Genomic DNA, 13,338 nt, shown 5'->3' on the forward strand with positions numbered 1-13,338 from the left:
ATCGTGGTGTAACGGACTAGCCAATGCGTGTACATGATCACAGTCATTGCTGAACTGCCCAGATCTTTTATCATGCTTTTAATAACTCACGGAAGAGTTAATTAACTCACACGCCGACCGAGAATCATTGGAGTGAGTCAAGGGTGGCCACAGCTTAGCTGGACTCCAAAGGAGGCACTGGCTAAGTTAGGCCGGGATGACCATTTTCGATCCCGCTAAAACCTAAGCTGCCCAGGAGATCAGCAGGGCTTCAGCCCACCGCCTGGGGTGCGTGCTGCAGCAGGGCTACTGAAATACACGCCGCTGAACGTCCCGTTGAGTCTTTTCCAAGTCCTTGTCCATAGAGTTATAGGGAGGGCTGCAACAGATACGCTGCTTTCCGTAGGAGTCTGATCTTGGTGCCCATTCGGACTTGCCGAGACAAAATTAAACGTGCAAAATGTATGTGTGAAGGGTGCGGGATCATTTACTGCTTTCCGTTCGGAGGTGGCAAACAGGAACACAAATGGCAACAGGATGTCTTTACAGAGCAAAATTCGTCCTGGCTAGTACGTAAGTGACCTCAAACAGCAGATTTTGACAGGAAGACGACCTGAACAGAAGAGGCTGTAGGAGAGCAGGAGGACGGAGGAGGCAGATGACACTCTTTAAGACTTGATTCCCGCTTTTGTCGCTGCCGACTAGTTTGCTGTGAATCTTTACAGCCCTGCAAAGCGGTCGCGTGTCTCCAGTGCCATACGGAGGGCTCGGGCAGCCTTGCTCGGCTCAGAAGGGAGGTGGCGAGGGGACACCCCCCCCCCCGCCAAGAGGCAGCGGTGCCGAAGGGACTGGAGCGGGCGAGCGGGGCAACAGGGCCTTTATCCAACCAGGTCACGTTTACGTGCGGGGCGCCGGCCACCCGCTGCCCTGCTGGATGGGGCGGAGGAGGCGGAGGGCTTCCTGGCGGAGGCTCGCGGGGCCCAGCCGCGGCGGAGCCCGCCCCCAGGCCTCTCCCCCTTCCCCGCCGCCCCCTTCCCCGCCATTTTGAGGGCCCGGCGCCCGGCTCGGAGCCCGCCAGGGGGCGCTGCCGCGGAGGGCCGCGGCTGCCGCGCCGCCCTTGGCGCCTGCCCCGCCCGCGCGTCGTCGGCGCCGGCCGGCGCCATGTTGGCGGAGGAGGCGTTGCTGTGGCGAGCCGAGCTCGGCCGCTCCGCGGGGTGGGGGTCGGGGTCGGGGGGCCCCGGCATGGAGGGCAAGAAGATGAGCCTGCCGCGGGGCCCCGACAACCTCTGCTTTGACAAGGACGAGTTCATGAAGGTGGGCGGGGGCCGGCGGGCTGCGGGGGGGGGGGGTACGTCGCGGGCCCCGCGGCCTTCCCGGCGCAGGGGGTGACAGGGTCGAGAGGGGCCCGCTGCAGCCTCAGTCGGCGGCACTGCAACTCCTGCTCCCGTGAAATTTTTGCAAGTCTGTGCCTGGAGTACAGACAAGATCCCGAAGGGTTCGCCTGTGCTTTGGGTTGCTGCTCCCCAGCGCCTTTCCCAGGGCTCCTGCCACGCCTAAACTTTCTTGTAGGCTTCAAGTAATGGATTGTGTAAAATACTCCTTGTTAAAGTCCGTGGCAGAAGCCTGCGTTGGAATTGTGAAATAGGAGCTGGGGATTTTTAATCTAACATCTTTAAAGAGTCCTTGCTTGTAGTTTTCTCAGAAAATTAAATCCTTGACCAGCACTGAATTCTTATGAGTACGTTTAAGAAGCTGTAGCCGTATGTTGCACTCTGTGACTTTCATTTTAGCAGAAGGAGGCTTTGGTGTTTGAAGCTTTAATTTTTGTTTAAATAAGCATAAAAAACTAAATCTTTACCAGTTATAAGAACTGCAAATCCTTAGGACTGATGACTCTATTTGAGCAAGAGAAGTGAGGCATTTGTGTACCTCTTTCCATGTATCAGGTGAAAAATTGTCTAGTTGTGCTGTAATTGTCCCCAGAATTGACAGAGACGTAGCATTTTGGGTTCCTGGGGGGTGTGGTGCCTTCTGTTGAATCAGGGCTGAGTGCTTGCTGCTGTAACTGGAAACTGTACAGACTACTAGAGGCATTAATTCATTCACCCATGCCTGGAGGCCCATGGACCTGCTGCTGCTTGAGCCAGAAAGCTCTGACAGCGTTCCTGATAGGCTGCCCTGAAAACCTGTCGCATGGTCTGTGAAAGCAAAATCTGGAAGCTTCAGCTGAATTCCAGATCTCCAGCGTTATCCATGCCTATAGCAGGAAGCTTTAAAGCACCGTGGAGTTGTAGACTCCTGAACCAACTGCTTCCTGAGCTGTAAAAGTCTGACAGCCTAGAAGCTCTTGGGCCCAGAGTATTGCAAGGGATACTTGAAAGTAGTTTGGGTGGGGGAAGCTCCTGCAGTCTTGGCTGGTAGGTGAGCTGGCAGGCTGTTTCCTGGAAGGTGCGTGTGTTTTTGTTGGTGCTGGGTTTTTTATTTGTTTTCCTTCTAGCAGAAGATGCACTGAAAATGATAGGGGTCTTTAAAATACAACTCCTTTGACAAATCACTATTTTTCACGGAAACCTAATTCAAATGAAAAAAAATTTATTTAGTTCTTAATACTGGCAAAGACTGTAATGCAAAAACGTAGAATCACCACTTTTTTTTCTGCCGGTGGAGAAGAGGGAGAATTTTGGAGTAAATTACAGTTATTTGGAAGTTTGTGCATGAAGGAACCAGAAATTTTTATTCGTTACTTTCAACAGTTTATGTGAAGGGTAGGCCTAAAAGATAGTGGCAATGTTTTCATGCTGTCACTGTGGTTCCCTGTGTCCGCATTGATAGTATTTGAGCAAAGGTGAGGCATAGCTTCCATTTAATTTGAAAGGGAAACAAAGCTTTAAATGTGCCCTCACTGTGGCTTCACCTGTCAAGGACACAAAAGCTGTAGTTTGTGGGCTTTGTTTGTTTTGTTTTGTGCAGTTTCTGTTTACTAGAAGAGGTCTGCTTTTTTCCAGTTAAGTAGCATTACCTGTCTTTACTATCAGTTGCATACTCTTTGCCAGAAAGTTGTACTTCTAAGACATGTGAAACTTCCGATTTATATTGGGACCATGGATCAAAGTGGATTTAAAGATCTTGAGATCTTTATGCACAGCAGAGATTTTAACAGCCATTCAGCATCTTCTGTGATACACGAAGATGTGTTTTTTGAAGTCTTTTCAATGAAATACCCAACCAGAATCCTCAGTAATAGCAACTTTGTACTCTGATATCAAATGTTGACTATATTAATTAATAAAATACTTATTCAGCTTAAGGGACTTCTCTGCCAAGCGTTTGCTAGACAAGTCTTGAATAATTGCATTTGTAGTCCTGTTAAAAGTGAATTCTTTGCTGTTGCAACGATGCCTTTCGTGCATAGACAAGACAAGATAGTTGTATTAGACTTTAGTTAGAAAGATTTGCTTAAGTAAAGTATTGCTTAAGTAAAGAAAGCTTTCATTTCTAGCTTAAAACTGTGAGGGATCTGTATTTTCTGTTAGAGGTGGTAAAATGCTTACCTTTGCGAAAGAGTACACTAGGGTCATCCTCTAACTTATACTGTACAGAGCATTTAAAAATTACATTCAGCCTCAGTATTCACTAGGAAGTAATCTTTGTATTATCAAAAGTAAATCTGTGGTGCTGCAAGATAGGTAGATCTGGAAAAATGTGCAATGCTCTAAACTCTCACTGAAGTCTCTTAATAGGTGTTTTGCACCTTGCAGGAAAACTGGCTCCTATTTCTAATAGAGTAATACAGCATAAACTTGAAAATAGTATCCTTGCTGGACTAGAAAGCTGTTAGGACTTACATATTTTATTGTTCTTGGACTTCAACTCAACCGATCAGTTTACTTCCATATGGGACGCTTTATTCTGAGGGGAAGGGGTCGTGTGTGTCCTTGATTCGAACTTTTTTATTTACCTTCTTCTCTGTTTCCTGTTTCATTTTCAGCCGGATTTCGATGTTGACCACTTTGTATCTGACTGCAGGAAACGTGTGCAGTTGGAAGAGCTCAGAGAGGATCTAGAGCTCTATTACAAACTCCTTAAAACTGCCATGGTAGAACTCATAAATAAGGATTATGCTGACTTTGTTAATCTCTCAACGAATCTAGTAAGTGTTCTTAAGTTGTACTGTGTAGTTCAAACTTCATATGTTTTAGTGTGATTTTTATTTTCCATGTAAAAAGTGCATGGCATTCTCTTTGGCATTGTTGGAACTGCAGCACCTTGCACTGAGAGAAGCTGAAAGACTATACCTGAAGAGTTTAGCTTTTGTGCAAAACTGCTTTTGTCCCGTAATAAAAGTCTTAGATGAACGCTCTTCAACTTAAAAAGATTAAATATCACTGTATCTGCTGCTCTTTCACTCCAGTTTATCAGATTATACAGGGTCAAAGATTGAGGCTTATCACTTTTATTGGAAGAAAAATTTCATATGTCTAGGTCTTCTTTCATTTTTGGCTTTGTGTGCCAAAAAGTCTGGTTTCTTTATGCCTCCGTTTGAGTCATTAAAAGAACATATTTTTGCATTGCACTTAAAACTGAAGATTGTATAAAGGGGGATATCTTATCTGAGTTCTTTTTCGGTATCTACAAAATGATAGACTCTGTCATCAATTCACATACGAACTAAAATTATAAGTTATTTTATGGTAATTTCTTTAGGTTGGCATGGACAAGGCCCTTAATCAGCTTTCAGTACCTTTGGGACAGTTAAGAGAAGAAGTTATGGTATGTTCAAAATAATCATTAGATACAATTTGGTAAATTTCAAATCACTTCCGTATGATACAGATGCGTTCTTTATTCATGTTAATAATTATTTTAAGGAACTTCTCTTTGAAAATTAACCTCTTAGTAAGGTAATAAGAGAGGTATTGTGCTTTCAAGCAAGTGTAGTAGCAGTAAACTTGCATTCTCAATAGCGCCTTTCAATCAAGAGTTAAAGGTTTCCCTTAAGTATATAAATGAGTGCACCCTTGCAAGATCGGTCTATAGTGAAATATTAAAACTTGAGTAACTTAAAGATGGTACTAAGTAAGCCAGATAACAACACACGCTTTTTGCTCTGTCATGTGGTTTAACCATTAAAGATCGTCCTCTTGAAGACCTTTCTTATTCTCTTTCTTTCTTATTTTTCCACAGGGCCTTGAAATTAGTGAAGGGCAATTCTTAATGATCTTCCCCTTTGCAGCTGGTTCAAAGGGGTGTTTGTTTGCATAAATGTTCCTTCAAAATACTTCAGCCTTGATGTTTAAAACAGACATATTTCTCTATGCTAGTAATGCACCTATTTTATTAAAATAATGTGAAAATGCGTCTTAGATCCAATGTATAACTTCAATTTCAAGGCCTGAAATCATGTTTGTTTTATTGCCTAGTCTTGTGTGAAAGGGAAATGTGCGGTTTGTGCTCTGCACGTAACTAAAATAACACTTTTGGCTGAAATAATGATACTTGTAGTGGCAGTGCTTTGGGAGCAGTTTATGCTTTCAGGTTTTTTGTCTTATTTCTGATTCGTTCACTTTGAGGGAAGCTAATGTGTTGTGTCTTTTATTTCTTACTACTCTGTCTTTGAGTGTGTTTTGAAGGGGGGAATAATTAAGTAGAAAAATGGCAGCATGTGAGGACTGGCAAATGTTTTAGGTCTTTAAAGTTGGAGCTTAGATCTGGAATTAAGGTTTTAATAACTCTTCGCCATATTGGGAAGCCAGCTTTTCATACTGAATTTCTCTCTTACAGAGTCTTAAGTCTTGTGTCAGTGAAGGGATACGAGCAGTAGATGATCAGATGTCTAAACAAGAAGATATTAGAAGAAAAAAGGTACAGCAGGCGTATGATTGCCTTGAAAAGATCCTGATTAGGGTGACTTTTATTTTTGCCATTAGACCAATGAAAAAGAATTTTTTTCAAGTTCTAGATTGTCTAGATGCATACTGTGCAGGGATTTTGCGTCTGTAAAGATAGTTGCTGAAGTTTTGGGTGGCAGACTTATTTACAGCGTCTAACTGATTGTAAACCTGTATTTTCTTTTATTGACAAAACCGTATATGTTTGGTTTCGTTGACTTCTTTAATTTTAATTGCTGTTTTGTTCCGACTTGTAGTGGTGTATGAACTTGCACACTGTGAATGTAATTGCAATAAAAAGTTAATGCACGGGGAGGAGGGGAGCCTAACATTCCAAATTAGGCAGAAAGAGAAATAACTCGGGGATAAAAACAGCTGTTCTCCAAATGCGGCAAACATAGGTCCATAAAAGCCCACAAACTATACGAGCGACGTTTCAACTGAGACAAGATTCAAGTTAGAGACCACCAAAATAGAAATCAACCAAAAAACCTTCATAGTTATCATGTAATGTAAACTGCGATTGAGGTCAGACATTTAAAAAAAAAATTCTTTCTTTAATTACAGATGTGTGTCCTGAGACTTATTCATGTTATTCAGTCCGTTGAGAAAATTGAGAAAATTCTACATTCCCAAAGCACTAAAGAATTCTCCTCATTGGAAGGAAACAGGTAAAAATAAATAAATAAATAATTATTAAAAAGTAAATATTCACTTTTGCTGGTGAGATTAATTTTGTAGTATTGTTGTACTGGAATATACAAACAGTAGGTTTCATCTTTAGAAGGTAACTCTGTGATGGCATGAGTGACTATCAGTTTAATACTTTTCTCAGGTTTAGTCTTCTGCAGATTTATTGTTCACAGAACACACAACTCAGCCTCCAAAGTTCTAAATTATTTGAGGTCAACCCGGTGATAATAGGTACTTTTTTGAAATTAGCTTGCTGTATTCTACCCCCGCAAAAAGTCAATAATTTCATCAAGTCTGATGTACTTTCTTCAGTCCTGCAGAGCCACAGTTTATTTCAATGTTATTTGGAAGTAAAATGTGAAATAGCTCTTCTGGTTTTCTCTGCTTATATATAAATGAAAGGACCAATGCCAGAATAGCCTGAGGCAGGCAAGCCACACAGGTAGTTACTTCTGGCAGAAGAAAACTTTTGTGACGACTGCCAGTCAGGCTCCCAAGTTTTATTTAACAACTTCATGGAAAGTATCCTCTCCCTCTGGAATGGAGAGGAATGCAAGATTTGTTTCTGCCAGTTCTGAAACGGATGCACCAGCTATGCACTTGAAAGTGTTCACCTGGATGCAAATGAAGTGCAGCTTACCGTGGAGGAAAAAGACAGTTTCATGTACTCATTTGAATGTGAAGCTGTCTCTGGTACTCTTCAGTTCTGTGTGCTAGACCGTGTGGTAATGAATGGGGGGAGATGAGCAAAAGAATAGATTAATATCTAGAGGGACAAAGCATATGCCGACCTTTTCCGGCAAGTTGAGGCACTTTGCAGAATCAAGTTTGGAAGCAAGATTGTACTTGAGTGGCTCCAAATTTAGGGTAATTATCGGCATTATATAGAAGCGAGAAGGGTAGGACTGTTTCTCCAGAGATGACTGTCATTAATTTTTCCCACGTGAAGGGAAGGGAAATAAGAAACAAATCTGGATGCTTAAGAGCTCTTACCACAGTTGCTCATCTTTCTAAAACTGACTTTTCATGTGACAAGAAGCAACACCATCTCTTAGAAAATGGTGCTCTATACTGCTGCGGCCCGATCTCACAGCTTCTGCGTCGTCCATTTCCTGACTATCTAGATACAAAACAATTCTAATAGTGTAATCTCTTTCTTCCAGATTATTATTGCATGACTGCAATAGTACCTTTATAATTTGAATAACAAAAATTTAGACTAAACCACAAAAATTTGGGAAGAGTATTATCTTTCTGCCTCAAATAAAAGGGAGTTGATTTGAAAGAGTCTTACTGTGTAGTCTCATTTTTGCGTGTATCATCTCTGTTCCAGCCCACTTTTAACCGGACAGGTTTTAGAGAGAATTGCTACAGAATTTAACCAGCTACAATTTCATGCAGTCCAAAGCAAAGGAATGCCGCTTTTGGACAAAGTGAGACCAGTAAGTATTGCACGATAGTCACCTTAACACTCATGGGATGAAGCTAAGCCGTATAATTAGCAGACAAATGTCTATATCCATAGAGTTTTATTAAATTATTTTTGGGGGGAAATGAGTTTCAAGAAGGTTTTTTTTATCGTTTGACTAGAAGTATTGTTTCCTCTGAATGCTTATGCTTTGTTCCCTAACTTTGTTAGGATAAATAACTTAGGATAAGAGTAGGAAATGAATGTATGAATACAGATGTATTCTTGTCAGCCTAACACATCTTGCATTTTGTCTGCTTGTTGCTGGTGAGGCCAGGTTCTAGAGGTTCATGTTGTGTTTTTGTAGCTGCCCTGTACAGACCAGAAAATAAATGATGGAGTGAGCCTACAGAGGGACTGCCTTGAATTTATTCAAGTTTATCTTTGGTGATGTTTGTTGCCAAACTCTGTGTATCCAAGCCAGGAGGCTCATCTCTTTTTGGTAACTGTCTACTGTAAAAGATGAATAAAAGATGAATCAGTGCTGCTTTTTCCCCCTGCTCCCCCGCCCTTCTCCCTTCCCTATTCATTCATTGGCGAGAGGAAACTAGGGAAGAGTAGTGCTTAAGGGTAGGCAGTATCAATATTGTGGAAAAGAGATGGAGTAATGCTTTGAGCAGATTAGCATGGAAGCTGTCATCCTTGATGGCTTTCTGAGCGAGGTAGATGCTTCATTGTTCTAGTTTTTCCTTGTGTGCGTATGACTCTTGACAATCTAAAACTTGTTTCAGTTGAAGACTTTGACAGTACTATTTTGATTTATGAACAGTTCACAAGACTGTCCTGGCCACTGATTTATTGACTATGGAGGATACCAGGAATAAGTGTGAGCAATAGAGTAGTACTTATGGTGGGAGGACCCTTGATGTTTCCCCGCTGTGTTACTTCCTTAATGACACTCACCAGGGCTTCTGTCCTGTAACTGTTGCTGCTAAGGAATAATCAGATCATAATTTTCATGACTAGTAAGCAGTTGGGTTACTGACTTCAGATGTACAGACTGGAGTCCGTGATGATTTAAGAACAAAAATATCGCATTAGGATGGATGGACACAATGTCACATACAAAAAAGCAGAGAGAAGATGTGACTGATTAAACTGGTAGCTCAACTGTGACTAAACTGGTGTGTGATACTGAACTTGTTTCAAATACAGAATTCTAATGAAATGTCACAGGCCAGAGCTGTATCTGTAGATAGTGTAGCAATGAGCGGAGGAGATTTTGCAGGAGATCAGGAAAAATGGTTAGCAGACCAGGGTATTTGTTGATGGAAGCAGCTGTTTGGCAGAAACCAGAAGCAATATAATGGCCTGTCACTTTTTGCCAGTGTAATTCAACGTTTTTGTTTGCAGTAATGTGACAAGTAGCGCTGGGAACACACTGTTACTTTAGACTTTGACCCTGAGGGATAAATGCTACAGTTGTTATCTCTGGTAACTTATGGAAACGCTTTTGTGCTTTAATGTAGAGTGGTGCACAGAGAACAGTTAAGGTCCCACTTCTACTGAAGAAATAGGACAATAAGTTACCGGGTAACTTTCAACATAAATACAAAAAAGTAATCATTTTCCTCTATAACTTATTATAATAAATACTATTTTAAATGGCACCTGTAACCCTTTAGCTTGTTTTAACGTTCACTTAGTAGTGACAGGTATCACGACTTGCGTACCTTTCAATTGAAAATTGAAACCTGCAATTAGTTATTTCCAAAATACTTTACTTCAATGGTGATGGCAGTGCTTTGCGTATGTGTGTTGGGAGGGGGATTGATTTTTTTTTTTAAATGTTTTTTAACTACGTTTTGTTTTCCTTCCTAGCGTATAGCCGGAATAACGGCTATGTTGCAGCAGTCTCTGGAAGGACTGCTCTTGGAAGGCCTGCAGACTTCAAATGTTGACATAATACGTCACTGTCTTCGCACTTATGCAACTATTGACAAAACACGAGATGCAGAGGCATTAGTTGGTCAAGTGCTTGTAAAACCTTATGTAGATGAGGTAAGATAAAATCAAAAATACTAGGAAAATTAATTGACTTGGAAGCATGTTTATTTTTCCTAATATTCTCCAGCTATGATTAGCAGCTTTAAATAGCTTTGTACAATTTTGAACCCTAACATAATCTCCATGTATTTGTTCGTATTTAAGGAAAGACGATGGAGAAATTCTGTATTTGTCTGCCTCCAATTTTGGTTATATCCAGTTAGGATTCTTGTTACCTACATCATGTATTTCTTTGAAGAAGAATTAAAAAAAAAACAAACTTAAAAGATGCAAGATGTGATTAAAATAAAAACACAATTTACTCTGAACTGGTGCATGTCTGTGGGAATTGGATCAGGTCTTGGATGTGCCTTTCCCTCTGTCTGACTCTGTACTAGCCAAATGCAGAGAAAAAAGTGCTTAGTGCAACATCCTGTTCTTTCCATTGTGTGAAGAAAGGAGTTTATGCTGTTCCAAGCTGTACCAGGACTTTTGCAGGAGATGGACAAGTGTGTGTTTGGGAAACATTTGCTGTTCTGTGGGAGGAAAAAATCTGTCAGATGGCCAGAATCAGTTCATGAGAAAGTCGTTATAGGAGGCCACTAGTTTTAAGCTAGGCCAGTCACAAAGTATTGATTGAGTTTTCTGAAACTAGGGTATTTTCTGCTAATTCTCTTGACTGTGCAATTCTTGCTGTGCTGCTACCTATAAAATGATTTCTAGCCGCCTTGTAGCCTTGTTTGTTCTTGCCGTTTCTTCTGCCCTGAACTGTTGTTGATAACTAGCGTACGCTACTTTTCTTTTTGTTGTAGCTGATGATAACATAATCCTGGGAGATGTCCTAGAGTTAGCAATGTAGAGAAAATACTTCTCCCTACCAGTGAAGGTTCTGTAGTTGAGCGTGTAATATTTTGTCAGAGGTTTTTCTCTACCCTAGGTGTAGGAGTTCCTTTTCTCAGCCCTGTTTTTCGACCCAATACCCCCCACCTCCAAAAAACAAAAAAGGTTCATCAGGTAGCCTGCCACAAAAGCATAGCAGTCAGCAGGTCAGTGCAGCTCCATTGTCCTGGTCTGCATCACCTGCAGTTGCCATATAATATTTTTATGAGCCTACAATTATATCATGGTAAACCAAGTTTCAAGCTTCTAGTGAAGAAAATAAAGATGCATTTTTAAAGATCTTTGATACTCTGCTCTGTTTGAAATAACCAGGTAACAGAAGTTTGTTGTGGTTTTAATGAATGCCCTGAAGTGGTGTTGCCATAATATGCAAACTTTTTTTTGGCCCTTTAAGAAGAGATTGGCACTAAATGTTGACATGTTCATCATCAGTGTGTTGGAAATTCTGTCCAGTTCAGGTAATGACTGCATACCATTTCAGAGATATCTGTTCCCTAATAAGATCTGAATCACTACCCCTTTACCACATAATTTCTAGTGCTGATTGCCCTACTGCAGGCAGTTTCTTTGACTTTCACTGGATTATGAGAGTATTTTGTAAGTGTGTTAAATTCTCTGTCCTTATATAGTAAGTTATGTTAGGCCAGTGTCTGGGCAGGGAAGTTACTGCGCTAAAACTAGTGTGATGAACCTTTCAGCAGTGTTAATTATGACAGATGGTGCAAAGCTTTCACTATTGTGTCTGTAAGGAGGAAAATATTAATGCACAAGCGTTGTCTTGTGTGTTTGTGATTGAACATACACACTTGTTTGAAAATCTGCATGTTACTAGAAAGCAGCATAGATAGATCTACTCCCTCTCGTCATTGCCTGTGCAATACAAAGCACTTCTTAGTGTCAGTGCTGAGTTACTCTATTCATGTATCTTTACTTTCTCTCTCTCTCTCTCTCTCTTTTTTTTTTTTTAAACTGATAGCACTCTTTAAGTAGAGATACTTAATAACGTTCTCTTTGCTCAGTAAACCTCTGAATGAGAACCACGGTACGATGTTAGGTGTTCTTTTCTTTCTCTACTTTCAGAATATTTAAAGCAATTTGTTCCTTACTGGTATCTTACAAAAGATGAGGCAGCTTAAAGTATAGAGCTAATGCTTTTATTAAGACCCATAAAAGTAACGCGAACATTGTTTCCGAAAGTATCGAATATATTCCTTTAGGCTGTAATGCAGTTCCTTTTTCTTAGGCTGATGTGCCTTTCTGAACGTAAATGCAGAAGTGACATTAAGGTATTTGCTTTGCTTTTTTTTTTTTTTTAAATTTATTTAGTGGCTGTTTGCCATGTAGTGTTCCCAGCCAAGCCAAGTATAGAGTTAATCTGTATAAACCTTGCTGAAGGATTTGCTTTCTAAATCAAGATAGGCAAAAGAAATTACTATTCCCCCCCACCCCACCTCCCATCAGGATTTTACCCTTTTTCCACCCGCACGCACTTCAGGAACTGAGAATTGGAATCATTACCTTTCTCTTTCCTTTCTTTTCCTTCTCAGTGAATAAATAGTCTGTTTTCTGATAAAGCCTGAGCTGTATGCCGTTGTCTATAGGCCGCTGCTTTTCTGCTGTAAAGAAGGAAACATCTAAAAGTGTTCTGTTTTTGCTTTGTATGTGTGTACGTTTAGAAAGCAAAAGCAGCTTCTGCCTTTTGGATGGGAGAGGGAGTAGAACTGTCACCTTCCCCCTTAAGAACAGACTTCCTTTGGGTGCCTGCTAATACTGTAGCAGCTGGTACAGTGGGGGACGGATGGGATCCTCCCATCTTGATTTCTCCAGTACCTATTTGTTCCCCACCTCTGCACCATTCTGCTTGTTGTAGCTGAAGGCAAAAATGTTCAAACAGATGAAAAATACCAAGAAATTGTACTTTTCCAGCATTGTCTACCTACTGCCTGACTTCTGTTTGTGGTGGAGGCTCTCTTTTCACAGGGCTTGATGTACCATCCTGTCAAAGTGCATTGCTAGCTGTATGAAAGTCTTAGCATCACCACAGAAGATTCTTGGCTATTGGCTTATCTGCGCTTCCGATTGGACCAATTAACTCTAAATTTAAGGAAGTTTTTGATTTTATTCTGAGGTTAGGTTGGACTGGCTAATACCAGTCACCGATTAACCTTTACAGACTGTTTCAGATGATAGTGATGTGTGCTGTGGGTAGGGAGCCAGGTGCAGTAGCTAACGTTTAAAAGGAGGAAGCCCATTCCCATTTGGTGGTCAGTCATGGCAGTTAGTGCTGCATGAAGGAAAACAATAATTCAAGTTGGCAAGCTTGAATTCTGTGTTATAGTTTGGAAACTATAATACAGAAAAGTGATGTAACTGAGTATTGCAGTCTTTGGGGTTATAGTATTAGTTTTGAATAAACTGTGAATC

General features: G+C 41.0%; 1 protein-coding gene across 3 annotated transcripts in view; it reads left to right on the forward strand.

Moving 5' to 3' along the window:
• The first annotated feature begins 1,054 nt into the window (after positions 1 to 1,054).
• The window catches only part of COG2 (component of oligomeric golgi complex 2), a 36,731-nt gene continuing 24,447 nt past the window's right edge, over positions 1,055 to 13,338 (forward strand). The window contains exons 1-7 of one of the 3 annotated variants that reach the window (XM_068939052.1): positions 1,055 to 1,293; positions 3,968 to 4,129; positions 4,684 to 4,749; positions 5,761 to 5,841; positions 6,435 to 6,538; positions 7,894 to 8,002; positions 9,850 to 10,029. In XM_068939052.1, coding sequence (XP_068795153.1) covers positions 1,141 to 1,293; positions 3,968 to 4,129; positions 4,684 to 4,749; positions 5,761 to 5,841; positions 6,435 to 6,538; positions 7,894 to 8,002; positions 9,850 to 10,029 — 855 coding nt within the window. In that variant the 5' untranslated portion in view covers positions 1,055 to 1,140. The remainder of the gene's footprint in view (positions 1,294 to 3,967; positions 4,130 to 4,683; positions 4,750 to 5,760; positions 5,842 to 6,434; positions 6,539 to 7,893; positions 8,003 to 9,849; positions 10,030 to 13,338) is intronic. The other 2 variants (XR_011140301.1, XM_068939053.1) reach the window with 2 other exon arrangements.

Source organism: Struthio camelus, chromosome 3 (assembly GCF_040807025.1).
Source record: "Struthio camelus isolate bStrCam1 chromosome 3, bStrCam1.hap1, whole genome shotgun sequence".
Taxonomy (NCBI): domain Eukaryota; kingdom Metazoa; phylum Chordata; class Aves; order Struthioniformes; family Struthionidae; genus Struthio; species Struthio camelus.